This window comes from Falco cherrug, chromosome 7 (genome assembly GCF_023634085.1).
Source record: "Falco cherrug isolate bFalChe1 chromosome 7, bFalChe1.pri, whole genome shotgun sequence".
In the NCBI taxonomy this organism is placed as follows: domain Eukaryota; kingdom Metazoa; phylum Chordata; class Aves; order Falconiformes; family Falconidae; genus Falco; species Falco cherrug.
Window position 1 is genome coordinate 48512542 of NC_073703.1, and position 27189 is coordinate 48539730.

Consider the following 27189-nt stretch of genomic DNA (forward strand, 5'->3'; position numbering starts at 1 on the left):
AAACCCAAACCTCAAACCTACACTCATGCCCCGCAAAGAGGAAAAATGTTATGCTAGCAAGAAAAATTACCAAAGGAAACACATTTCATTGTTACCACTGTCTCACCGTCATCATTTTTCCACCAGTAAGCCTTTGTCGGCTCCATCTTAAAGGGGTGGCTTGCCCCAGCTGGACTAGTGGACCCTGGTGCCACTCCCCCCACACACACAGCCCTTACAGGATCCAAGAGGCTTACTGACCTGAAATACAGAATTTGAGGATCTGTAGCCTTTGTGTCTTTTGTCCTTACTGGGTTTAGTTTTTTAATTAAACCTAACCACCTTGATGATAAAAATACATCTCTCTGAGCACAGAGGCAGGCATTTAACACTTTAAGCTTGTCAGAGCTCAGAATGTGTGAAGAGTTTGTGTTACTTCTGCATTCTTTTCCAGTTTGCAAACAATTTAAAAAACCAACCATAGACAGAACTGTCTTTGTTTCTTATAGTCCTCTTTTTTCATTTCCTCTTGTCTGCGAGGAATCAGAAAGAGATTCTGTAGTAGTAGTCACAGCTTGAATCCACCCTCACTCGTATTTTATTCCAAGCAGAATTATCACCACTTTCGATTCCTCTAAAAGACTGCAGTTTCCTCCACTTCAAAAAAATATGTGATATTGTAAAAATGAGTTCACTTTGCTATTTTATGATGGAGGAGGAGCAGATAAAGACTGAGATACGGCATCATGAAGAAAATCTTTCTGCTCAAAACCTGGGGCCCTGCTTCACTGTCTAGTCTTTTGGTAATCATTCGTTCCACTGAAACAAGAACCTGGGTTTCACAGCTCTGAAAGGCTGGGTTTAGTTGGGTTTTTTTCCTCTCAGATGGAACAGGAAGATTTCTGAAACTGTATGAGAGGAGGGGACTGTGAAACAGGAAAACATTTTCCCTATTAGCTGTAGTCCCAGCCTCGACCAGTGAGCCTCCTTTTCCTTTCGGTTTGTGCTCTGACTGATCTCCGAGGCAATACAGCCCATGAAGGTTCCTGAGTTTAGTGATTTCATCCCGCTGCTTTGTCCCAGTCAGCACTTCATTGCCTCCTGGAGCTAGCTGCTCTCCCCTGGGACTGTGGATAGTTATTTCAGCTGGCAGCCAGTCACCCAGTGCTGAAGCTGGGGGAAAGCCCTGATCTACTCAGTCCTGTAGATCCTAGCTGATAGTTTCTTATCAAACTACCAGCAGGCTTCACTTAGCTCAGGCAGACCTGACGGGTGACAGCCTGTAGCAAAACAAATCTATACGCCATATGTATATTTTCTGGTGGCTTTTGCCCAGGAGACTTACCCCACTCAACAAAGAAGGGGCCAAGACCAAACAGCAGTGTTTGAGCAGTTGGGTACTGACAATTTTAGGAAAAAAAACCCCAACTCTTGCACTCCCTTAGCTTATTAAAAGCAGAAGCAATAGCTCGCTAAAAACCCTGCCATGAACTGTTCAAAAATGTGAGTTTTCAGTTTCTTACCCCTCCCAGACTGAACATGATTTCCATGAAACTCAGCTGATAATTGACACACTGAGGAGAAAAGCAAGACAAACCTTACCTTATCTTACCTGATCTGTGAGGAATATTGTTTTTTATGGAGTCCTGATTCCTCTGCTACAGACCAGTCCTGGTTGCTTGTTGATTTTTTTTGTCTTCAGCAGCAGGTACTCTCGCTGCACACACAGCAGCAGGGTGTGTCAGGGAAAGGGTCCTGTGAGGTCCATGAGTTTGGCTTGTCAAGTCCTACAACAGTGCACTTGAGCTTGGCATTTTTATTTTCATTTTGGTATTCATTCATATGTGCATGGGCTTGTTTCTCTCCAACATTAAACTCTGCTTCTGTTGCTGCCTATAATAAAGTGGTAGTTTCAGCCCGGCACCAACCTGGGCTTTGCTAACAGGGTGTTAAGGCATCGAGGTATTGCAAATGAAACGTGACAGGTACAAGTTTTCCTAGTTTCAGTATCACACCCAGGTGTAATAAACTTCATACAGTGTGGAGTTTAGACTTACCTCAGCAAGTGCCTCCAGTGTGATTCACCTAGACACAGCTGCTTGAGGTAACACTCTGGTTTCTTCATGCCAAAATCCTTTATATAGGCATGTGCCTGTCCTCATCCTTTAGTTAAAATTCAGAAAGTGAATCAGTAAAATACAACTCAGTGATCTGCTTTTTGTTTGTTTGTTTTGCTTCAGCTATAGCACCTGGACTTCAAAAACAAAAAATAGGTATAGAGTGTGGGTTTGGATCCTCTGGAAATGGAAAGGGATTAGACTTCATAAAGGTAGAAAACACAATGCTCTTGAAAGGCAAGTTAGTACTGTTGGGAAAGGGAAGGTCAGCCCACCGCACACCCACACCCATGAATTAAATAGCAGGACAGAGATGAATGCGCACAGTGGATTTCTTGGTCCCTTGCACACTGCTGTCAGACAGCAATGAAAGCCAGTGTGTGAATGCAAAGAAGCCATATTTTAACCTCTGCCTACTTTTTAGTTTCATATATTCTCAGTCCAGCTGTAACAATATCAGATAAAAATAAAGTAATAGTAAAGATGTCAATACAAAAAATATATAATATGTAAAAATTAAATACATAATTAAAGCTATTAAAAGTACGTGATGTAGTAATATTGTATTAAGTATATTAAGTATATACAAATATAATGTATAATATATAAATATATATAAAGATGAAAAAATAATACAAATCAAACTCTTATAAAGATAGTCTCAGTCCAGTCCAGCTGTCCCCAGGTTTTTGACCCAGAACTGTGCGTCCAGCACCTTCACATGTCCTTAGCAAAATCAGAAAGTGTAAAAGCAAGGGTAAGCCCTTTTGATTCATCTATCAGCTGCAGTGACATGCATTGTTTCAGTAACAGAGCTGGACTGCTGGTGAGCATCAAAATATGTTTAAATGTCCTGCACCTAAATTCTCTCAGTTTAATTGTAATCACTGGACAAAGCTTATTGCTCCTTGAAAATATAGCTGAATAGGGCCCCACCAGACCACACAAAGTGGGGATGGTGCCCTTTGAAGAGGCCACCACAAGGAATGGAAGAATGAAGAGACACCCACGTGTACAGGGTGCCAGAACTCACCCTCTTGCTCAGTCCTTCCTTCAATGAAAGGGGTCTTTTGTCAGGGTGCTACCTTTACATCCATTTTGACCTAGGATTCCTATCACAAAATCAAATCAAACTCCTGAAAGTCAATGAATGATAACAAAGAGTCAGAGCAATGAGGTCTTTTCAGCAAGAAGGCGTACTAGCCTGCACATTGGTGTGGCAAGCTCCTAGAGTTCACTTGCAACATACAGTTCGTTGTAATAGGGCACGAACACCCAGCTCATTAACAATTTTCTCCAGAATTAGACAGGAACCCACAAGACTAGAAGCACAAGCTAACATACACATTCATCCAGTTATTCACACAGACAGCGTGGCAGACCACTCCAGCTGCTCCTGACTGAACCATCAATGCTTTTTTGTTTGTTTGTTTGTTTGCTGGGGGACAGGGGGAGGCATTATTTTCAAAAAAAATTATGGCCGGGGTGTTCCAAAGCACATTGCCAGTCAAGCCCTCAGTGCATCTTGATCACTGTAATTCATACTGAAACATCTGTTTATCGGACTATTTACACAAGCTTAATTTAAGGACACTAAAACTTCCCTGCCTTCAGAGATCATTTTCTTGCAAGTCATTTCCGAAATTGAGAGGGTTTGATCCTTGCTTAGTCTGTTGAAAGTTCTCTTAATAGCCCCACAAAGATGATTTTCCTTTTCATTTAGGCCTCAAACTCCATTGATATGTGGAGGGTCTTACTTTGGTCTCAGCCTTTTGCTGTTTGGGGCTCATCCTAACAAATCTCTATTTTCAGCTGAGACCTTCCATCCCAGTCTACCTCAGCTCGCTGTGCTGCTCCACGTCTGCTGTGGCTGCAGTGCCACATCCCAGGCTTTTATCACACACTGCTTTTCCTGCCTCTCCTACAAGCTGGCACCCAGCAGGGAGGTATTTTTTTTGTCTTAGCAGAATTTCTTTAGTGAGTCAAGGCTTTCCACAGACAAACCCACACATTTTCTCTCCCACCTCTTTCAACAAGTAGTGTCATTTTGGTCTGGAAAAAGAAAAGCCACAAACTCAGGCTTTGTTCCTGTCACCTTTGATCCATCAGAAGGCCAATGAGACGCACCTTCACACCTACGTTGTTAATCCCAGAGCATGCAACAGCATAAATAGGTACAAAACGTTTCCTTCCCCTTAGCCTTTGATCTCCCTGTACCCACAAAATCTGTGTCTCAGGGTGAGAGAGGGAAAGTTTATTTGCCCAGACTTTCTGTTGATGACTTCACTAATTCACTTGGTTGTCCAGTTTCCCAGACACCTTTTCTCAGACCAGAACTCAACACCACAACTCATCACTGAGTAATGTAAGTACAGTAAGTAGCACAGAAAGGAATGTCTCTGAACAAGCAATTCTGATACAAAGCAAGAAAGAAACGGGTTGGGTTTTTTCCCCTTTGCAGTGTGACTCTCAAGCCTTGGAGCTATCTATGCCTTTGTTACACTCTATTGATTGTCCTTCAGATATGCAAGCTGATCTGTTACAATTCATTTAACCATCCTATTTACTTGCTTCCCTTCAAGGTCACGAGATAAACTTGCATCCAGCTGCATGCTGAATCGCTGAAAGGCCAACAGATAGTTCTCCCACCTAACAGAGTTCTCTGCTGTCCAGTGACCTAAATAATTGACCTCCCCATCCAAGGCTTTAACTGTATGTTTGTCATGGATGGCTTGCAAACAGAGCTGCAGGTTTTGGCATCTGTTATCTGTGTCTGAAGTAAAAGAAGATTCCACCATCAATGGCAAGACCACGTTAGACCCACTTCCACAGGTAGCAACCCCCTTCGCTAAAGGCTGCCCTGCCTGTTAGATGCAAGCCTGCTTTGATGCTACAGAAGCCTCATCCCAGCCAGCATTTTGACACAATTGCCTGTTTTATGAAGAGGTGGTTGCAGACCCTGCTGGTAGCGTTTCAGACCCATGATTTAATGACACATGCCATTAAACTGAACTGTTTTAGGTCTCCCTGTTTGGACTTCGCATACCCCTGCAGTTGAAGAAGTCTTGCACACCGGCAGCAAACCCTGTAGAGCAGCCATGAACTTCTGCTCATAGGTTTCCACTAATTACATTTACAGACACTTGTTATGCTGGATAGAACAGATCCGTTATGCTGGAGCAAATGTGGCTTTATCAACTTCAATGAGGAAAAGGACACCAATTAGCAGTCTCAGGAAGGTGGAGGGTAGGAGACAGATTGAAGTGATATACTGAGTATGGGGACAGGTGTTACTAACCCAAAAGATTCATCTCCTGCATGCGCACCTTGCTTTCACCACAAGCAGTGGCAGAGACTGTTTGCGGTGCTAAGCACCTGGATCCCTTTCAGCCCACAGGTTCTGCCCTCCTCCTCCCAAAACCACATTTTCTGCAGTAGTACCCTGTACACTCTCTCCAGCACTAAAAGAAAATAACTTACCGGCTTTCAGAGCCACTTTGCATATCTAAGCATGGCAGAGGCTGGGCACAGCTCCTGGGCTGGCTGCACCGTAGCACACCCAAGGGGCACAGGACTTGAGGGGTCCCAGACGTCCCAGGCACAGCTGAGGGGAAGAGAGCTGGTTTGCAAACGGGGTAAGAGACAGGACAAGTGCCAAAGGGCAAATCTGCTGCCCTCTAAGACTCTCAAAAGCCCATTTGAGGCTCCTCCACTAAGGGCAACCCCGAACAAGCCATGCAAGAACACATCTGCAAAGCAAATACCCACTTCCTCAAAAGCCTAATGCTTCTCCACTTGCCTCTTCACAGCCCCTGCAGATAGGAGGACCTACTGCTGAATGCACCGCACTTATTATTTATAGATCTGAGTTTTCCTAACCACGGCCAAGCCAGAGGTGTGGAGGGAGGCCTGCTGCTGCCCTCTGAAGGCACCACTGGTCCTGCCGGTGGATCGGCTAATCCCGACAAATAGCCGCGCGGGCGCGGGGGGGGGAGCGGAGCATGTGAGGGGCACAGGTCTTAACCAATTTCCACTCCACATTGTAAACCCTGAGCAAAAGAAGATAGCAATAACGATGCAGACAGCCAGAAGATTAGATTAAGCACTGGGGAACGTCAAAGAAATAAGCTTTTGAAGATGGGTTTTTTTGTTTGTTTGTTTGGCTGACGAGCGTGGGTGTCCTGTTCACAGCGGCTTATACATGCTAATGAGCTCGGAGGGAGCTCCTGGCAAATGCTGTCAGGCCTCATTTACTCAACATTTATTTTCATTTCAAAGAGCTGGACTTACAAAGACATGGGGACAGTCTCTTTGATGGGGGAACGACTAGACAGTGACAGCTGCTTTTTGCCACAGTGCTGTTAAGGATGAGCCACCGCTTTTAACCAGGACTATGGGTGCAGTTGGGCAGCATGCCTCCAGTTTGCCACTGGGCTTTCAGGGGAGAAAGATGTCTAACATTTAGGAGCCAGAAGAGAGACTGATGATACCCTGCACCAGGCTGACCAGAGGAGCTCCATCTGCACTCCAAATACAGTGATGCTCAGCATGTAATAGCTGCCCGCTACTGTCTTCTGAGAAAAACTGAGAATGGGGGGAAATCACAAGAAATCCCCTTCTCTCTCCCCTTCCACAGCATTCACTCAAACTGTAAAGGAGAGTCATTCTGAATCCCTTAGGTTCAAAGTCCTGTATGCACATTTGAGCTCCCCTCCCATCCCCACCAAAGAGGAAAAAAAGAAGGATAAGAGTAAGTTGTAAATCTAGTGCAGATACCGCCTAGGGGGGACTTTTCACAAAGACCATCAGTCCCCTCCTTCAGAACAGCCTCTCCTACCTTCTCATCTCACAAACAACCACCCTGTAAATACATGATAATTCATTAGCCTGAGATGAGCCCGAAGAAAGACAGCAGGTTTTGCACTTGTAATAGTGAAGCTGCCCCTTAGAGACAGATACGCAGGAGACAAGGGAGGACTTCTTGTTTCTGCTCCAAGAACTATTGATATATGTTAGTCGATAAACATTTGGTGTAGTAAAAACCCAGTGGAAAAGGGGACTTGCTTACCCATAACCCATGTAAATCAGTCCAAGAGGCTTACAGGGTACGTGGTGTATGGCAGAAATTCTGTGGTTTCTCTCTGACATTTTATATATATAAATTGTGTTACTTTCCAGGTAGTCCTGGTACAGTTACTGACATGAACCCTGAGCATCTCATAGCTGGTCTGTCTGCTCTTTGTGTAGCCTAAGCAATTCTCACAGAACTCATGCTTTCAGGTAAAACAAAAATAAATAAATAAATATGTTAAAAAATTCTATTATGATAGCAACTGCAGAAAACTTCTGGGTGTGAGCCAATGCAGCTGCCTTCATAAATTTTGAGATCAGAAAGAATGATTCTGTGACTTCAACTTGTTTTCCGATGTAACAGAGGTTGTTACTGCACAGCCTATAATAGTTACGCCACAAGAATTACAAACTAGCTCTTGGCATAAGTGGGACTTAGCTCTGAAGGCTGATGACAGACACTTCAAACAGCAACTGCTTGAATATTGCTGCAGTTTATAGGTGCTGAAGAGCTGCTCTGTACTATGATAGGAGTTTAGGGCAGGCGAGACCCTTCAAGCCATTGTGGTTTTGAGGTTTTTTTTTGTAAGGAGTTTGTTTTCCTTTTGCTCATTGAAATGTCTAGTGACCAAACTGTAAGTAAGCCTCTACCCCACCTTTTGTTATACCAATTATGTGGGAAAAAATTAGTCAGCTATTTCCTTTACCTGCATGTATTTCTTCTTCATTGCCCTCTCCCATCTCGTGGTCTCCTACATGAGCTGTTGGCCATACACAACTAGCAACTACTAGTAATAATGACAATTTTCAGTTCACTTATTTCCTCACTGGAATTGCTATTTTTTGTTATCATTTGGACTGGAGAAATGCAGCCGAAACTACTAATACACCCTGAGCTGCCTCTTCCTGTATACTTACAACAGCTTTCACTGGACCTGGAAAAGTGCTGAGGGCAGGATTTGTCCCCTGGAATGGATGAACTTACACATAGGAGAGATGTAAAATGGCACAACAATTATAAGCACTTAACTCTCCCAGGTGGAGATAATGGTTCAATATAATTAACATGGGTATTCAAGGTATCTTCAGGTACAAGCAATGAATGAAGGGCAGCCAATTCTCAGATGGAAAGTAGCAGCTATTTTATCACATGAAATTTTGAGCACCATATTAACGAGAACATGTTGATCATTTGCTGCTAAGCTGCTTTAAAAGCTGGCCTTTCTGTTTAGAAGCTTTTGCTTATTTAGTTAAGTGCTTGGTGCCCTTCACTGGGAGCTGTTGGCATAGCAAGGGGACAGTAAATGGGTGGATAAGTAACAAAATCCCATTTAAGCTCTTGTCATGCTGCCAGATCCGCCTTCCACATTTGAAAAATTAATAGTATGACTAATTATCTTCTCTTTGCTCAGGAAGATACCAAATATTAGCCACATTCTTCCCACTTTGAATTAAGGGGAAAATTTGTGGTAATTTTCCTATGGAGCTGGAGTGTTTGTGAGCAAGAAACAAGCTGATTGTGGGCCAGATTTCCAGCCAGTGTTCCCCTGGGAAACTCCCTGGGCACCATGGAGTATCTACACCAGGGTAAGTCTTGCTTTCTCACCTGCTTTCCTAAGCTCTGCCATCAGGCTGCTCCACGAGAAGCAGTGCTGGCTCTGCAGAGACCGGTCCCATGCAGGGAAAGTGGCAGCCAGGACGCACGGACAGCCTGGCCCCCCACCTCCTTCAGAAGTTTAGATGCCCGATTTGTGGCTTGATATGACACACACATTTGTTTCAGGAGTGAGTGGTTTCCCACAAAGGAGAGGCTAATGGGAGGATGTGCTCTCGCAGCCTCCTCCACAGCCCGTTGAATGCGCACCACTGGCCAAATCGCGGGGCAGATTTGTGGGGCTGGGGAAAGGGCCCAACTCCAGCGCCAGCCTCATGGAACGAGTAGGTGCCTGCTGCACTAAAATCACTGGATAAAACACAATCACTCACTTCGGCCGGCCGGCTGCAGCTTCCACAGCTGAATAGATCTTTATCTGTCTCTAAATTTCAATTGTGAATGAGAAGAGGAGCTCACTTTCATTTCTATAGCACAAATGTCTAAAAATAACCCTTCTTCAGCCTTTCCTAAGCGTGAGGAAGACCCATAGTCACTGTAAGTGTCTCGGCAGAGCCCTGCCTGCAGCCCTCTGCACAGGCAGCACCTTTTGCTCTTAGCCCAGAACTTGCAATCCTGGCTCTGGCAACTTGGTGCAAGACAGTCATCAACTTCAGCTGAATTTCTGCGCTGCTTGGCTCCCCTTTCTCTTACTGGAAGGCTGCCCCCAACTCCAACCACCCTCAAAATACAAGGTGTGTGCCTGGCCCAGGAGCCCTGCTACTGGCCCAGAAAAGGAGCCAGGCTGGGAAGGAACAGGGAACCCAGTTTAGGAAAACTGGTTACTCTGGGTCTACAGCAGAATTAAGACATTCATATAAGTACAGCATAAACACCACAATTTATCCCTCATCAGACACTCTATTCCTGCTCTCTGGAACACACAGGCTGCTTGTAAGAGCCAAGCGTTTTTAGTCTGTCAACTCAAGGTTATAAGTATCAAAAGACCATTCCTTCCAGGGCTACCCATCGCCATTCAGACCTAAAAAATAAAGGGCAATACCCTACCTCAGTGTCGATCCACACCCTGCAGGACTCCTCCCTGCTGCTGCCAGTGCCAGCACCAAGATCTACTGCATTTGTTTCAGATAGAAAAAAACAAAAAATACACCAGGTTGCTACCCACCCAGCTGGGGACTGAAGAAGCTCTGCTTACTGGCAATGAAAAAATGCTGCATGCTTATGAACGATGTCAGGAAAGAGGCCAGTTGTACTCAGAATAGCTTTCTGCTGAGGCACCCTCAGTAAATTTGTGACACAATTGCATGGACACAGAGAATAAATCACTTACCTTAAGAAAAGGAGACAGAGTAAAAAGAGAAGACAGATTCAGTGTGATAGGAAGCGGCTCAATCTAGGTAATTATCTAGTTAGAAGGTAACACACAGACTTTGGGAGGTGGTGAGAGAAATCTCTTCTTCCCATTCTGACAGCTCTTCCAGGAGGTGCTCTCGAGTGGATGACCATGAGGGTAGAAAAAACCTGCCCTGTGCCCCTGTCACAGCTGTGTGACATGGTGAGCAGTGAAGAAATGTAACCCCAGGCCAGAACCCTGTATCCAAAATGCAAGTGTTTCTCATGCTGTGGCTCATTGCCTGGGGACAATGTGGCTCTTCATTTCCAGGGGACTGAGCCTCAGCAGGCTGAAAGCATCCTCAGCAGACAGCAGCCACTCAGCTCTGCCCCCACAGCCCTTCAGTGCCAGCCTTGTGTTGCTGTCACGACAGACGCAGGGCACAGATTTCTGACCACTTCCAGGTTCATCCAGTCTGCCTGTAAAAGGTATGGGCTTGCAGAGGCTTGTACATTTCACATGGCTGTACAAGTGGTGCTTATGACCAGACCCTCAGTGCGGTTTACAGAATAAGTTTTTTTTACTTCAGTTTATAAAGTAAAGCCACCAGCTTTAATCCTCCCTATAAACCAAAACAACTAGGGAAGTGCATGATTCAGAGTGGCTCGGTGCAAATTTTTGCAAAGTAACAGACACAAAATCAAAATAATTCAAATTATACATACATGTAGAACAAGAAATTCAAGTTAAAACCAGGACTGTATTCCTATTAGCTCTAGAGATGACCCAAAAATATGTCAGGAAATAAATAAATCATTCCAGCCTCCATAAAAGAGGGTGCTGCTCACTAATCCAAATGGTTTGGGTATTTACAGAAGGCAAATGGGTTAGAGAAGAAACAGAAAGAAGAAAACCATTCGTAACAGTGAACTGAAATGCTGCAGGGTGATCACTTCCCCACATACCCCACTATGACTAAGAGAAGGCCTTAAAACACAGCAAGGGGCCAAAAACCTCCCTTTTGAGCAGGATGCCATCATCTGTCCCACATGGGAGGGACCATGCCAAGGTAAGACCAGCATGGTCTGTTAGGTTTGGCTGTCACTACAGAGATTCTGAAGCTCCGCCACAATCCGTGGCCACCCTGGGGCAGATGGATACAAGTAAGTTGGCTTGGTCAGTCCAGTTTGTGAAAGGAGGGCAATTTATCCTAGAATCCATCTGAAGGGAAGACTGCTTGAAGTACACATCTTCCTGGCCTCTGCTGGACTGTGCATGCTCTGAGAAGGAAGCAGCCAGCATAACTACATCTCTGTTCTCCAGCATGTAAGAACAGCTGGTGATCAAAACACTTGGCATTTCCACAAAGGCCAATAGCTAGGGTACCTTAGCTGACTGCAAGAAAGAGCAGACCCTTTCAAGTATCTTCTTCAACACTTGCCACAGGAGACAAAGCAACACCCTTGTTTACAAAGGCAGTATGACTTGTGCCCATCACTGGTATTTCTGATGCTTTGTTTCCAAATAATAATCTGCTTTATTTTTGCTGCACATGCTACTACAGCCAAATCCTGACAGGTCAGAGCTGTACTTGTGGTGCAACCAGTGGAGCAGAAGATGTTTAATGTCTAACAGAAGCAGGCAAATTCTGCAGTTAATGTCATACCATGCAAAAAAAAAAAAAAACAAAACATCCCGAAGGCGCATCCTAACCTTCTGTTTCCTTGTCAAGACAGATTTATTTACAGTCAGTACCACAGGGACTAGATTTGAGTGGCAGTGGTGTTATATCCATATTTTTAATGAGATTTGACATTTAAGGCAGCATTTCAGTTCACTTCTAAGCCTGTAATTACACTTTCAAATCTGCTTAGCAAGACATCAGCAGAGTATCCCGGGGGACTGCTTGAACAGATTGGTTCTGTTCTCATAGAAGTAGCATTTGAGTACCGAATGATGCTACAAAGCAGACACAGCGGATGGTACTGCCTGACACAGACACTTGCAAACTGGACTCACTCCTAATCCTCAAAATAAAAACAAAGACTGCAGAGAGCCTTGCTTTATCTTAAAAGCAACACTGTGCTGAGTCAGATACCACTGGAGGTCAGGAGCACTTCACAAATACACTACCAAGACACGACTCCTTTCTACACCGGCTGGTTATCTTTGGTCTCACAAAATCTGCAAGTGCAAGAAGTATCAGAGCAGCCCAAGGATGAAATCCTGTTTGTCACCTCCTGGTCTAGAGTCATGATGGCCCAGTGCTGAGAAGGGCCTTTATGTCTCCCGCACAAGCACAGACTCTGCCCAGCATCTCCTTCCCAGAGGAATTCATTTGGATTTCTCCTGTCATTGTAGCCTGACCACCACTGAAATTTTGAGACCAAATAGATACCAAATGCCAGGATGTTCAGGACTATATTTTTCCCTCAGTTTACACACCTACTCCTCCTTTGTACCCAAGTTTACACTGCCACCCGCAAAGATATGACTGGAACGAAATACAGTACTTATGAAGTACTCAGCTGGGACTCTACATGCACTCAGTTCTCCTGAGGTCTGGACACGGGCAGAAGTCTGATTTGTTTGGATTTCAACTTTTCATCCATGCCCATGGGAGGCAAAGTGAACGATCTCTTACTCTTACAAGCCACCTGAGCAGATCTTTCTGCAGGATGCAAATGGTTTCATCCCTGAGTTCAACTTTAAAAGAGAAAAACACAGTCTGCAGTCATCAGCACCAGAAGCAAAGGGAACATTTAGCACAGGGTGCTCCGCCACAGGAACAAACAGCAAACAAGCAGCACAAAGCTGGGGAAAATGAAGAAAAGCAGAAAGAGGCTAATTTGTATCATACCAAAGAAATAGAAGGAAATCTGAGGCCAAAAGGTTTGGACTAGCAGAGAAAGAAAGCTTACAGAAGGTAGACAGCAAAGCCTTTGCAGCCCTTGGTGCTCACTCAAGAGCAGCCTGGTACCTCCATCAACAGTGATCCCAGACAGGCAAGAAAAACAAATCTAGAGAGACAAAAAACAGATCTCCAAAGAGATGTAAGATCCCTCAAGGCCATTTCAATGACATGAGCAAAACTCAAGGTTTTTTTTCTTTTTTTCCCAGCAGGGATGACAGAACAGTTTGTCCAGTTTTGTGCATACAGTTCTCCTCAGCACGACTTCTTCTAGCTGACTGATGTGCAGTTCAGCTCTGCAGGGTCTTGCCTACCTGCTGCTACAACTTCCTCTGGTCCATCGGCAATACTGGGCTCACTGGAGCACTGCCTGTGGCTAAAACTGGGCTGCAGGAGGCGGCATTTGTCAGTACTGTCTGACTCCTCAATCACCATTCCCGTGTGCATCATGGAGGCCATTGCCAGGAGCTGAATATCCGAATGAGCGTTGGCAACAGTGTGGCGACGGATGCTACCACATTTCTCCAGGTAAGCCTCACCCTCCTGCTCCGTCAGCGGGGTCAGGGCCATCTCGCTGGGTTGCCGGCTCGTCACCATGTGAGATGAATAATTGAGTACACCAGTCTTAGCATGGGTTCTGGAGTACCGTCTCTCTGGAAAAGAAAAAGGAAGCAGGAATGGTCAACAGGGCACAAAGCATCTCCCAAGCTGCTAGGCTGGCCACAGGGAACCAAGAGGACTCGGCATGCAGCCACAGAGTATCCCATGACATTACCACCAGGGAACAGTCAGGTGCTCATTAGCTGCTACTGACAGAGGTTTATAAAGTAGGTCTGCCTCTCCCTGGGGAAGGAGACACCTCCCAGCCTGCTGTAAGGCAATGGTGTTGCTGCCTGAAAGAAATGAGCCCAAAAGTAACAAGTGCAGCAAAGGGACTTTCTTTAGCATTCTGATGGTCTGCTCTCTTACCCGGGGGGGGGCGGTGAGGACCAAGTAGGAGCGCTCACATGCAGGTTCACTAAAATCAGTGACACTAAAGTGGCACAGGTCCCCAGAGAAACATTCAGTGAGGACCTGAGTTGCCATCCCTTTCTCTGGAAAATTTCTCTCAGGAGACGCCATTAGCTGGTGTCAACATAAAATTCCTGATGCTTACATTGTGCTGCTTCCCCAGCTGCCTACAGAAAGGCAGTTCTGCTAGCATTATCCCACTGTATTTTTTTAAAGATTATGCAATAAAAAGAACATTTCCTCCACTTAAAATATGTCTGGTTTGGGGGCTAGACACTGCAAACTCCTAACTGCACAGCAACAGCCCACAACAGCCCAGGGGGAAAGGCACAGAAGAGAAAGGCAGTGCTTGCACAGCACAGGTGGAAGTGGTGACACAGAATTGATGAGTGCAGGGTCTACAACCTGCTTGGCAAAAAAAGGGGGGGGAAATGCCTGATTTAAAACTCAAACCCAAGGCACAGTCACCAGCTCCGTATCATGAATCACCATTTCAATTCTGACACTGAAAGCTTTAAAAGCAGGATTCCGAGTTTGTGCCTTGGCTCACTGTAATTCACTCCCCTAGCAGGCTGAATCAGATAGTATTACTTTTCACCCTGCTGTCTTCCACCACCATGCAGGATTACCATGGGATGTTAAACCTCTATGCAGTCTACCCCCAAGACAGCTGATAAAACTATTCCCTGTGTTTCTGTTTCTCACCAACTTCCTTGAAGTGCAGGGTCTCATTTCCTAAAGTCAGAGACCTCTAAACCATCTAAAAATACTTCCACCAAGACTGCAGAGCGTATGAGATAGAGTAACAAAATGCAAAGGAAAGCAGTTGTCAGTGAAGGTTATAAAAGAGTTTTGGAAGCTTTCACCAGGAAGAAAAACAGAAAACAAACTCTATATTGTTGCAGGGAGGAAAGGGTAGGCAGCCAAAACTCCACTACTGGCAGCAGCCAAACTATGACAACGGTTCACCTCTCTGCTTCCAGTAATACATTCATTCAAAATGGTTCGTTCTGTGCTGAAGAGTATGTGCAAATAATTTTTGAGGCTGGTTACAGTGAATATATTCTTTAGGTGTCACCTGCAGTTCAAGCCATAGCAATCTGTAGTGTTGGAGGCCATTGGGACCTGACTTTTTTGAGGGAAAAATATCTGCAGATTATTTTTGTGCAACGGAATTAAAATTCTTTATCATGAGAATCAGTTAAAATTAGGCTAAACTCCAAACATTCATTTATTGCTTTACTTTTCCCCCTTTACTTTCTTGGCCGCAAAAGACAGTCTCTTAAGGGAGTTGTCATGCATAGTACAACCAGAAATTTTATTTCTGTTTTGGTGTGTTATGGCCAGGAACATAAACTGGGAGGAGTTTTTAAGGGATTTTTCACAAGCAAACTCAAATCAGCAGTGATGTTAGGTTTAACACATGGGGGGAATGGGTAAATGTTTTATCTTCTTCCCTATCTCCAATTTAAACATTGTTTCTTAGACAGCTGGATCCCCTCAGAGTACTCCATCCTTATGCAGATTACAGCTAATTTACATGGTCAAAGCAAGAAGAGTGATAACAGAAAAGCAGGTGGGGACACTGTCCTCTATGAATCCCTCTACAAGCTGTCCTGTCCCCTCTCACACCTATCCTTGCTGCACTCCTCTCTCACTTTAAATCAAGTTTAAGATACATCAGTCTTGCAGACTGAAGCCTTATGTGTATTCACAGATGTGATCAGACACCTTCAGTTGCATTTCTCAACGCTCATTCGTCTTGAAGGCTCCAGTCTAGAGGGCAGTTTGGCCTCCATAGCATCTGTTGAGAATGTATGTGTACCCAAAGCCAAAGCGCAGTTTCCAAGAAGCTACTACACAGAACCTATGGCCTTCATCGCCATTACAGGTTGCCCACTGAGAGAAGAAACTGGTTCTGAGAAAGCAAAAAGGTGACAGAAAGAGGGAGAGATGAAGAGAAGGAAGTGTGATTAGAAGTGGGAGTTAAAGAAAAGAAACCACCACCACAGCAGCACTTTGAAAGACTATTTGCAGAAAAGTGCTGCTCTGCTGTTAATGTTGTGTAATACAAACACAAGTTTTTTCTCTTCTCCTGTTCAGCACAGGGTGGAGTAAGGGCAAAAGGACACCTTGGAAATACACACAAATAAAAGACAGCTAAAATCAAAGTAAATACAATGCTTTTAAGGCACATAAATTTTACAAGGCCTATTTCTGTGAAACTTTCTTTTTTTAATGGCACTAATGCCTTGTTCAGCTGGCAGAAATCCAAAAATCCAGGATGGCTAGAAACTTCAGTACAGGTCAGGCAGCTACCTTTGAAACTATCCCAGCAGCATACAGATGTCCATAAACAGCAAAACAATCAGATTTGTCAAAGTTCAACTTTAACAGGGGAATGTAGTCTAGATTCAGCCTCAGGATCAGGTCTGCAAACAAATGCTGTATAACCATGTCCACTTGCATAAAAGATACTTAATTGCCCAACAACCACAAAGACAAAACCCGAGCCATACTTTGCCTAAAGCCATGCCCTGAGTTTGTTACAGGCATGGGTTGTCTGAGCCTTAGTAAGTCCTTTTACTGCAAGACCATCTCAACCCCTGTGCTGCTACAGTGTTATACAAGACAGGTTGTGTGTCTCCAGATTGCTACAGTTTGCATCAAAGCAAGGGCTAAAGGTTATAAAACCAGAGGGAGGCTGGAGCTTTTCGCACTCACTCTATTTAAATCTTCTTGGCTATCAAATCAGTATCACTACGGCTATTTCTTAGCTAGCGAAGCTCTTCTGGCCCACCACATGTGTAAGCAGAGCTGCTGGATCATGTGTGGAGAAGTTTTCCACTATAAGCATCCCCTTCCTGAAGTGAATGCCAGTTCTCTCACCTACACCCGTTTATCCACAGTTAAAACACAGATATTTTATTTAAAAAAAAAACCCAAAACAAAAACAAAAAAATAACCCAAACCAAAAGCAGAGTCCTCAGACTGAAGTAAGGTTCCATGCAAAAACCCCTGTAATCCCTCAGAGTGAGCACCCAACAGTTTTTGCTGTTTGCAAAGGCTTGCTGATGCAGCAGCAAGCATGGCAACCCAGGAGCCATAAAGCAGGCTAGCAAGCAGGGACAGAGAGCAGGCAGCAAAGGACTAGGTGCAGTGTCTCACCAGAGTGAGAGCAGCATGTCAGACATGGACCAGAGAGTCCCAAAATCTTTTTTAAAAGCCCACCTCCAGAGAGAGGGGAGACTTTGCACCTGTGCATGCATGCAGTAGTGGGGCAGTAATAGCTCACTCCATCATGGAAAATAAAAAGCCTGCCACAAAAAATCTACATTCAGAAACATATTAATCAGAACCTTCTTGAGGGTGTTTTAGCCTTTGTTTTCTTTCCTTGAGTCATGCATTGTCTCCTTTTCTAGCACAGATATGTACTGCTTCACATTAACCAAGCTGTGTACCCCAACAAGAGCTTCTGTACGATGCGCATGTCTTACCAAGCAAGCAGGTGCTACCAGAGAAGCTGTGATCCTCACACAAACCCAAGTATGGTGATACCACCTGCTTGACCAGTTCTTCCAGCTGTAGGTAGCCCTCACTGGGGCCGGTAGGCTCATGGACACTCTGAAATTCAAACATAAAAAGTCAACATTACCCTTATGTAGTTTTGAGTAAGGTTTTTGGGTAAAGCTTGGAGTCTGTTGTCTGCACTGGAATACCCCCACCACATCAGTTGATCATTTGGAGAAGCAGAGCTGATAAGCCCAAATGGAGGTTCAGGCACTGTTCAGGTCAGCCTCCTTGTTCACACCATAGCCCTGCCCTATTGACATTGAGCAGCAAGCTGTCTTTTTCCTGACCAAGCAATATGAAGATACAGGGTACACTCACATGGAGGGTTTGCACAGTGTAACTACAGTGATATAATTATACCAAGGCAGTTCTACCAGGAAATGTCTCTTTGTAGAAAACCCTTAACACAACTTGAGCGAAGCACTACTCTTTTCCTAGGCAGGACTGCAAGAAAAGCATCCTCTGTAGTTCAGCTTACAGCTGTGAAGATGGTAGATAACACTAACCAATTTAACAGTAATTTCAGAAACCGTTCACAGACTTAACTTCCTGCAAAGTCTCAATAAGATATTCTTTCTCAAATACATCACCCTGAGACCCTCTTTGCCCTCGAGATTCTTTTAATAAAGTATTGCAGGGAAACTGAGCTAGTACTTTATCTCCTGTTATTACAGTCTGGGTCGCTAGGAACATCAGAACAGCGAGAACTCATACAGAAATACCAGCTTAGCCACTTCACAGTTTCAGAAAGTTTCATTCCTCACCGCTCATTGTAAGGTATATTAGAGAAGAAATAAAAGTGAGAGGAACCCAAACAGCCACCTGTGATATGGTATTTTGCAGGACTGTCGTGCTGGGCAATATAAAAAGATAAACCAGCTGGTGTATTTGGCTGCATTTGGCATGCTTGTAAAATATTCGCTTGAGTTCTGAATAAAGAGGATAGTCCTCACATAAGATCTAGGTCTCTTGAGAGAGGCCTTTGGAAGAAGTCTAGCATTTTGCCTGCTGCCCAAAGGTTTTTTCTTCTCTCATGGGCACTGCTCAGCATCCCAGCTGGCCAAGGAGCTGGCATCGGACAGCCAGCAGTCACAGCTCATTCAAATCCCACAATCCGCTCTGATGGAGGCTTGCCCTGTCATTTGCAAAGCTGAGAAACCAGGAGAACTAGAGCACAAAGAAGCATTCAGAGAAGCTGGGAGATGAAAATTTATGTGAAAAAAAAGCATCCTCAGACTGTTCCTAAGTGCAGAGGAGAGGTACCAAGAAAAATACAAACCAAAGAGCAGAACCTGGCCCTTTCATGGCAGCATCCTTACCTGTTCCCAGGAAAGCTCAGGACATTCAAATTCAGCTCTCATTTCTCCATTTACTGCTCCCAAATCAGCACACATCACTTCCCCTTCATCGTACCCTCTACCCTCCCCACTCTCCTTTGTAGGGTTCATGTTAGTTCAATAAGGTCAAGATACACAAGTGGAGACAGACAAAGAAGAGCAGAGGCTTCCCACCTGCAGAATTAACAGCATCTGGACAATGGAAGCTGGGAGCTTTGTCTGGACCAGAGGAAGAATTTCTTCCAACTTTACTTTTAGCAAGACCAAGTCTCTGAAGCCAAGAAGAGCAATCTGGCGGATAGTCAATTCCTGACCCTAAAACAAAAACACAGAAGACAAAATCCATTAGTTGGTAAAGGGATGTGTGAGCATTGCATGAACACATGTATGCATACAGACGGAAAGGGTCTATCCCGCCCATTGCTGCTGTGGCAAAGCACCCCACAGCTGCTCAGGCTTAGGATTTATGGTACGCTTTAGTTGCTTCCCTCTCAGTCTCTGTCCCACAGAAATTCTGAAATGAGTAAAACCTCATCTGAGGCGCCACTATGTTTGGAGTGAAGCCAAAAACGGGTCTGTATTTCACCAAAAGACTATGTATTCATGAAACCAAACTGCCATCCACTTTGGTCACAAACAGCCAAAACTCAGGATGAGTGCAGCTTGTGCTTTTGCCACTCAGAGCTGAAAAACCAGAGATTTGGTAGGGAAAGAGGCTGGTACAGATTATTCCTTAACTAAGCCTTGTCTGTGTTGGATCCTCTTTTTCCTCAGCATCTGTGCTTTAGACCTTGATGGTACAACAGAAATCCACCGTTCGGTTCATAACAGATGATAAGGCTAGATCAAGGCTAGTGACGCTGCTTGTACCAAACATCACTTAACAAAAAGCAACAGCACTGATTTCTACCACAAGGTGCTCTGCGTCCTCCCAGTTACTTCTTTTACATCAACACCACGAGTAAGCATGTTGTAATATTTCTCAGCATATTTAAACACAGTTGGACTCCATTTGGCATTCTGGTGTTACCGCCTTTCCCTCTGCTGTGCTTGACATCTGCATGACTTTCTCTTGCTCCACTGCAGCTTAACAGCAGAAACTTTCCTCCCAGACCTGCCCAGCACTTTCCAGCCTAAAGAGTTTTCCTTGTTCTTCCCAGCATGTTAATCTCTGCCCCACAGTCTGTTTGGGAACCATTTTATGGTCTCTATAACACACTCAACATGGCAAATATTTAGCTGGAAGGAATTAACAGCAGTTAATCATTAATTCATATTCATTTTAATGCCATAATTAACAGCATCATCAATATGTAAATACAAATTAAAGCAATAGTCTGGAGGGCAACTTGGCCATAAGAAAAGCACTTTGCTGTTTTAAACCATCACTGTGTGCTTAGAAACATGGAGGTGTAGTAAAGACCAGTACATATCTCTGAACTGTATTTCAGCAGCTGCACCCTTTTTACTTATATCATGCATTTTAGTCCTGTTAACTTCATACACCATTTCAAAATGCAAACATCTTACTGTGCCAAACAAAACAAGATTTGCTGTTCTTTTTCCACACCAATCAGTTACATCAACAGCTGCAACTATACAAAAGCCAGTGACCTGTTTACATAGTTTCCCTCTGCACAGCAATTTAACCAACTTGGCTGCATAAAGGTCATAGTTCTGCAACAGCTATGAGCCTTGGGTTTAAACTTAGCTGAGATAGGAAGTTACTTCTAGTTACTACCTTCAGTAACATACACTTAACACATTTGGCTGGCTGACTTTCATTCTGAATGGACAGTTGCTGGGATCACACAATAGCACAACTAAATAATCACTGGCATTTGCAGCAAAGGATGGGGAACCAACAACAAACTGACTTTCCCATCTACTGAAGTAGCATATGAAGAACTGCGACTTGGTGAAAGAGATTTTGTTATACAAGCTAGATGAGCTGAGTGACTCAGGGATTGTGACAAGACAAATACAGTAAGGAAGTTATGCTTTCAAAGAGTCTCAACGTCACAAAGTCACGCTTTCACCACTACCACCAAGTTACTTTCAAAAGCTGCAGTAACTTCTTTTCAATTTCTCATTAGAGACATTTAATAGCAGGGGAGTAGATTTTTCTGCTAAGTGGCAAAATTATTAGCATCGGTCAGTATGACACACAGCTCAGCTGTTTCAATGGTGCACAGGTAGCTGCAGCACAGACAAACTGCTGCTTAAAAAGATTAGGTCACTCTGAGCGTTAGCTGCAGGAGGAGAGAAAAAGGCAATATTATAATTGCAAAGTTTTACCTGCCAAGCACCTACCTTTAAGCATCTGCAGCAAGGAAAGAATAAAGATAAACACAGTAGAAAGGTTAGTGTCTGTCTTTGCAGAAGTCCTTTCTCCCTTAGGAAGTGTTAACTTTAATAGGATTAGAGGAAAAGAGCAACTGCCAGGGCTTAACCCCAGCTGGCAACCAAGCACCACACAGCCACTCACTCACTCCCGTACAGAGGGATGGGGGAGAGAATCAGAAAAGTGAGAAAACTTGTGGGTTGAGATAAAGACAGTCTAATAGGTAAAGCAAAAGCCATGCATGCAAGCAAAGCAAAACCAAGGAATTCATTCACCACTTCCCATGGCAGGCAGGTGTTCAGCCACCTCTAGGAAAGCAGAGTTCCATCACATCTAACGGTTCCCTGGGAAAGCAAATGCAATAACTCCGAACATCCCCCCCTTCCTTCTTCCCACAGCTCTATACGCTGGGCATGACACCATACGGTATAGAATATCCCTCTGGTCAGTTGGGGTCAGCTGTCCCAGCTGTGTTCCCTTCCCAGCTCCTTGTGCACCCCCAGCCTGCTTGCCAGTGGGGTGGGGAGCAGAAAAGGCCTCAGCTCTGTGTACGCCCTGCTCAGCAGTAACAAAATTATCCCTGAATTATCAACACTATTTCCAGCACAAATCAAAAACTTAACCCTATACTAGCTACTGTAAAGAAAATTAATTCTACCCCAGTCAAAAGCAGCACATCAACCTTTAAGCTTTACCTGCTGCCTTTCACATGATACAAAGGAAAAATAATTTTAGAAGGCTCTGGAAAGTCTGTCTTGTGGAAGAGGCAAAAGTCAAGAGGAGGAGGCTAGCGTTTCCAAGAACGTCAGTCTCCTCATGAAGTACATTTTTATTTTTCTCTGATGGAAGAGAAGATGAAAATAGGCTGGGGAGGTAATTAGACTGCTTGTACGGAAACTAACTAAAATTACATTAAAAAATGATACAGCTCAACACTTCTGATAGGATACCCAGCTTTCAAAATCCCCTGTGTAAACAGGCCTTAAAGTTGTTCATTCATCTTCTACTCATAGATTTTCTTGTCCCCTTATTAAAGCATAAAAAAACCCAAGAGTGGATTTTCCAGAGGCGCAACTGGGACATAAGCCCTCCAAACATAGTTAGGGTGAGTTAAACACATTTGCTCCTGATCTGGTCTTCAGATTTGTCCCTCTGAAGACAAGCTGCCAACATTGTCATCTGCACCAACAGTCCCAGGTACTTAAAAATGGAATAACTATAAATACAAACGGCCCAAAGCTTCAGTCTAGACAAGGTACAGCCCAACAGTTTCAGTGTTCAAGCTTAGCTAAGCACAGAGGGCAGAGAAATGGGAATAAATTATACTGTGCTTGCCCAGTAGATTTTAGCAGTCCTTCTTACACAGTTAATGCTGACTCGGACAGGCTCTCCTTCCTCCCAGATTTAGTTTAAAGGTTTTGAGACCTGTTTGGCCGCTGCCCAAACAGTACTGCTGGAACAGAAGAGAAGTTTCCACGTGCCATTGGCAGACACTGCAGTTACATTGCCTCACCTGATTGAAGACTGAATCATAATTAAGATTACCTGGACTGGGTAGAATATTGCCTGGAGTGTAGGAAGAGTCTCTGTAAAATAGTGATCCCAGATTTCAGACAGGACTTCAATGCGATCCTCACCTATGAAAACAGAGATTAGGAGCAAGAGCTTTAGCAACAGGGACACTAAAATCAAGTTGAATTTTCCCACTACTGTGTAATTCCCTAAGTAAGATACAAACCCACCCTTCACATTTACAGTTTCCATCCAAAACTGGACATTGCTTAGCCAAGCTTCAGTCTGATAGAGACACAAGGCTGTGACCATAAACTGCTGTGTTGCTTAATGCAAAGAAGACAGCATTGTGCAAAACATGAGACCAATTCCAACAGAAGAGTGAAGCCCCTCTCCAACCAGAGGCTTTAACTCCACAGCAAAGGATTGTGTAAACTCACAGCCCACAGTTAGCGTGCTCAACTAGTGTGGGAGCATGGCTGCACATCAGCAGCTGAATCTGAAAACCAGCAGGTCACAGCCAACATCAACCGTTCTGCAGCGACTGAGTCAGGGAGACCATTTACAAGAGCTGAGACCCCTCTAGCATCCCCCAATTCCCAAGAACAGACACAGCAGTCAGGGTCCTGACCAGCCACAAAGCCACCATGCTCCTCTAAAACGTGGCACTTAGGAAGGTTCTGGAATGAAACCTACTTGTGGCTACCCCTCATATGACTCCAGCTTGAACAAACATCCTCAAATGTAGGTGGGTATTTAAAATTAAGGCAGACTAAGTTGTGCAACTCATGATTCCCATAACATAAATACAACTGTGGTCAAAAGCCTATTATTACCAAAAAATGCTTTACTGAACATAGTCATTTGAATAGACATTTAAAATAATACTCATAGGCTTGACTTAGAGCTGCGTGCTCCTCAGCATTTGGGCCCAAAGCCTTCAAGGTTTTTTTGGAAATTTTTCCCATCCCAAAGGCCAAAGGTTTGCTATGTTTTTTTCAAGTTTTTAATAACATACCCCAGAAGAAGCTCAAGACAGCTTTGAAGGCTAAGCCTCAAGGTGATTGAAAGCCCTACATGAGGAACTGGAATGCAGGTAAAATTGCAATGCAAAGGAGCCTTATCACTGTCTTCTGAAGTACTTTTCCCCTCTGGAGATTTCCACACAGGTTTTCACTGGGCTTGCCCATTGGTTATGCTGCTTAGGACAGAGCCAGAGAGCAGAGAGCTAGCAGGACCAGGTCCTGCAGACATCTCCTTTCAGGCAGAGCCCACCGACGACTGCAGGAGGGTTCAGAGAGGTCACTGTGTCAGGTATGACACCGGCTTCAAAACTGGAACTGCAAGCAGAGAAGCACCAACCCAACACCCCTATCACAGCTACCCATTATCAGAAACTGCCAAATGCAAGTGAAAAAGGCAACAGGAAACAGACTAATTGAATGTTTAAATTTTTCCCTCCTCTGCCTCCTCCCCAGGACTGCAATGCTTTGGTGTGCAGAGTCAGAATGAAATGTCATGGAGAACTCCTTCTGAATGGAAAGGAGGAATGGTTTGAACAGGCATTGAAAGAGATTCTGACAGACTGTATAAAGGAAAATCATGTGAAAATAAAAAGCTGTGATCTGAAAAACAGACACAATAAAACATTGTCATGCAATGCAGCAAGAACATTATTCCATCTCTGAGTACTAGGACAGCAGAAATTTTCCAGGAAGATGGAGCTAACTGAGGAGTGTGTACAAGACGTTCCTGCTGTGACCACAAGATCTGCAATAAGCTCACACATTATGAAAGAAAGGTGCCCATGAGTCATCTCCTGCAGAGATGCCAGCCTGCATGGGCGAAGTGGCTCCAGTGTCACTTTACAGATAAAAAAATTAGGCATAGGAAGAGGGTTTCTGCTGTCTGCTTGGGAAACTTCATCTTACCCAAACTACTTGAGCAGCTACAAACTGCTCCCTGGCAGCTCTCAGCTTACTACAGACTGGAACTCAATTTTCATAACGGTAAAACAGATACTGGAATAGTTTTTGATGGACACAGAAAATAAAACCTACAACAAGCTGCACAGCACTCATTCTGAAAAGCTGGCAGTGGCAGGGCAGGTACCCACATTCGGGAAAATGCATGAATCTGCCTTCTTTCCCTTCCTCACAGGGCCAGTGCTGAAGAAGCACGCACCAAGCAGGAGGCTGGCAACTGCACAGCTCCTTTAGGGTCTGAGTCCTGCAGCCTGCTGGCGGGATGGAGAAGCCACTTGGTGAAGAATGGTGCAGAGGAACCCAGCACCAACAATGATGCAAGACTGTAAGTGTCTATTGGCATTTAATGACCCAGATACAGCACGCTGGTGATTAGCAAGGGATCTTCCCTAACAGGCTACAAAACTGGGTCAAATCAAACAGCAGCCTAGCTTTGAATAAAGACATGTGCTCTAGAGAGCTTGCTCTGCTTGAGCAACTGTTAATATACGTGACTAACTCCCCACACATCCAACACAGAGTGGCTGCGCCACACTGGTCTTTGTCCACAGGCTCTGTGGGGGCAAGCATCTGTACCCCAGTGGTTTGAACAGAACTTCATGTGCGATCAGCTTCTTTCTTGAAGGATTTAATTCCCACCCAAGTGACTGTTTTTTTCTCTAAATTTACACAAAGCCTATTAGTTCAGCTCTCAAAAGCATGACACAGTAACCAAAATCGTGATTACATTGAGCTGCAAATCACATTGAGAAATAAAAGGCAGAAGGCAGATCTTAGCAGTCTTGCAACTGCTTTTGCTATGAAAACGTGACTAGTGGGAGTGTTGCAGCTACATGGCTATACAAACAGCCCACCAGCTCTTAAGCCTTAGAAAGGCTGCAGTGCATCCTGGCTCCTGAGAGCTTATATGATACCCTAAGACAATAACAGAAAGGACTGTATGCTTTGCAGACATGGGGATCATCTTGTTTGACCAAACATCAAAGCACAACTCCCTTCCACAACAGGTTTCTTATAATACTTGCCTTCACACAGCTTAACCTTCTCCTCTATAAACAGCAAACCTTTCGCAAGGAGCTGGTTCTGTCAAGAGAGAAGAGAGACATGCATTTGCCTTTTCTGAGATTTAAAATAAACATGGAAGAATAAATCTTTTTCAGATGTTATCTGCTTTGCATGCAGTTATCTAAAGATTAGTCATATCGTAGCACTTTCTCCCAGCACCACCACCAGTCCTGGTCTTACTGTGAGTGTTCTACATTCAGTAACCCCCTCTTGTTCAGCCAGACATGAGAACACGGCAGATAGTTGAAACACTTGCCAGAAGTGGGAAGAAAAGATCTGTCCTGGGTGAAGGAAGGAGTCAAGAAAACAAAATGGTTCTCAACAGAAGAGTACAGCTACATAAGCTATACCCTCAGTCACATGATGGAGGTGATCAAAGGGCCAAATGATCAAAGTGTCCCACTCTCTTCCTCCTTTGCTCTAGTTCAGTACTTGCCCGACTGTATGGTAAGCCAGTTCAGCTCCCTTGACACTTACTTCTCTATTCCTACCTATTATTTTTCTATGAGGCTTTTTTTTGCTATACTGAGCAGTTAGATCATCTCAGTATTCAGTCCCAAGCGGCAGAAGCAGTGACAGGAGCTAGTCTTTCTAGATAAACTGAACTGTCACAGAGACCAGACTGATCAAGATATCTATGTGCCTGTTTGCAGACATCTGAATATCTGATACGCTTTCTGTTCCCATTTCCCCAAACATAAGAATGGTGCAAAAATGACACCTACATTTTTGTTCTCCCAACAGCACTAGGTGAATCAGTTATTCTGAAAAGCTTTGAGAATCCCAGAGAAAGGAGCTGCTATCACCACAAAACACGCTATCATTGCATCCTAAAAGGTTCAGTCCTACCACAGAGATTATTTTGACAGAGAATAAAGCCTTCTGTCCCTTTGAAAGGATTCAGTATCAGGGTAGTGCACAATATTCAGAGACCTCTCCTGCTCTCATGTTCATCCTTCAAGTTTTGTTTTTAATGGGTAACCAGGTCAAACATGCACCTCTCAACCTTTCACCAGCTGAGGAACAAGGAACATCTTTTTTCACTGTCAGTGGACACTGCCATTACCTCAGTGCCTGGACAACTACCCGGGCCTCCTGATGAGCTGCTGTACTGCACACCTGCCCTTGCGCTGCTGCTCTGGATGATATACCTTCCTCCTGTAACCATATACCAGGCTGGTTCATTTGTGACACACTCAAGCAGGTAACCATGTATGCCACCCCAAGCAAAGAGAGCAGCACACCTCCGCATCCTCCCCACAAGAAGCAATATTACACCGGGGTACTGTGGAAAGGAATAAAAAGGAGGAAGTGTTGCTCTGTGACATCCTCCGCTTGTA

At 44.3% G+C, this 27189-nt stretch overlaps 1 protein-coding gene across 6 annotated transcripts in view; it reads right to left on the minus strand.

Moving 5' to 3' along the window:
• Positions 1-10851: 10851 nt before the first annotated feature.
• The window catches only part of PRR5L (proline rich 5 like), a 44532-nt gene continuing 28194 nt past the window's right edge, over positions 10852-27189 (minus strand). For all 6 annotated transcript variants that reach the window (XM_055716869.1, XM_055716868.1, XM_055716867.1 and 3 more), the window contains 5 exons: positions 25810-25867; positions 22833-22924; positions 19118-19258; positions 17531-17657; positions 10852-13675 (listed from right to left, as the gene is read on the minus strand). In XM_055716869.1, the coding sequence (XP_055572844.1) occupies positions 13293-13675; positions 17531-17657; positions 19118-19258; positions 22833-22924; positions 25810-25867 (801 nt within the window). In that variant the 3' untranslated portion in view covers positions 10852-13292. The remainder of the gene's footprint in view (positions 13676-17530; positions 17658-19117; positions 19259-22832; positions 22925-25809; positions 25868-27189) is intronic.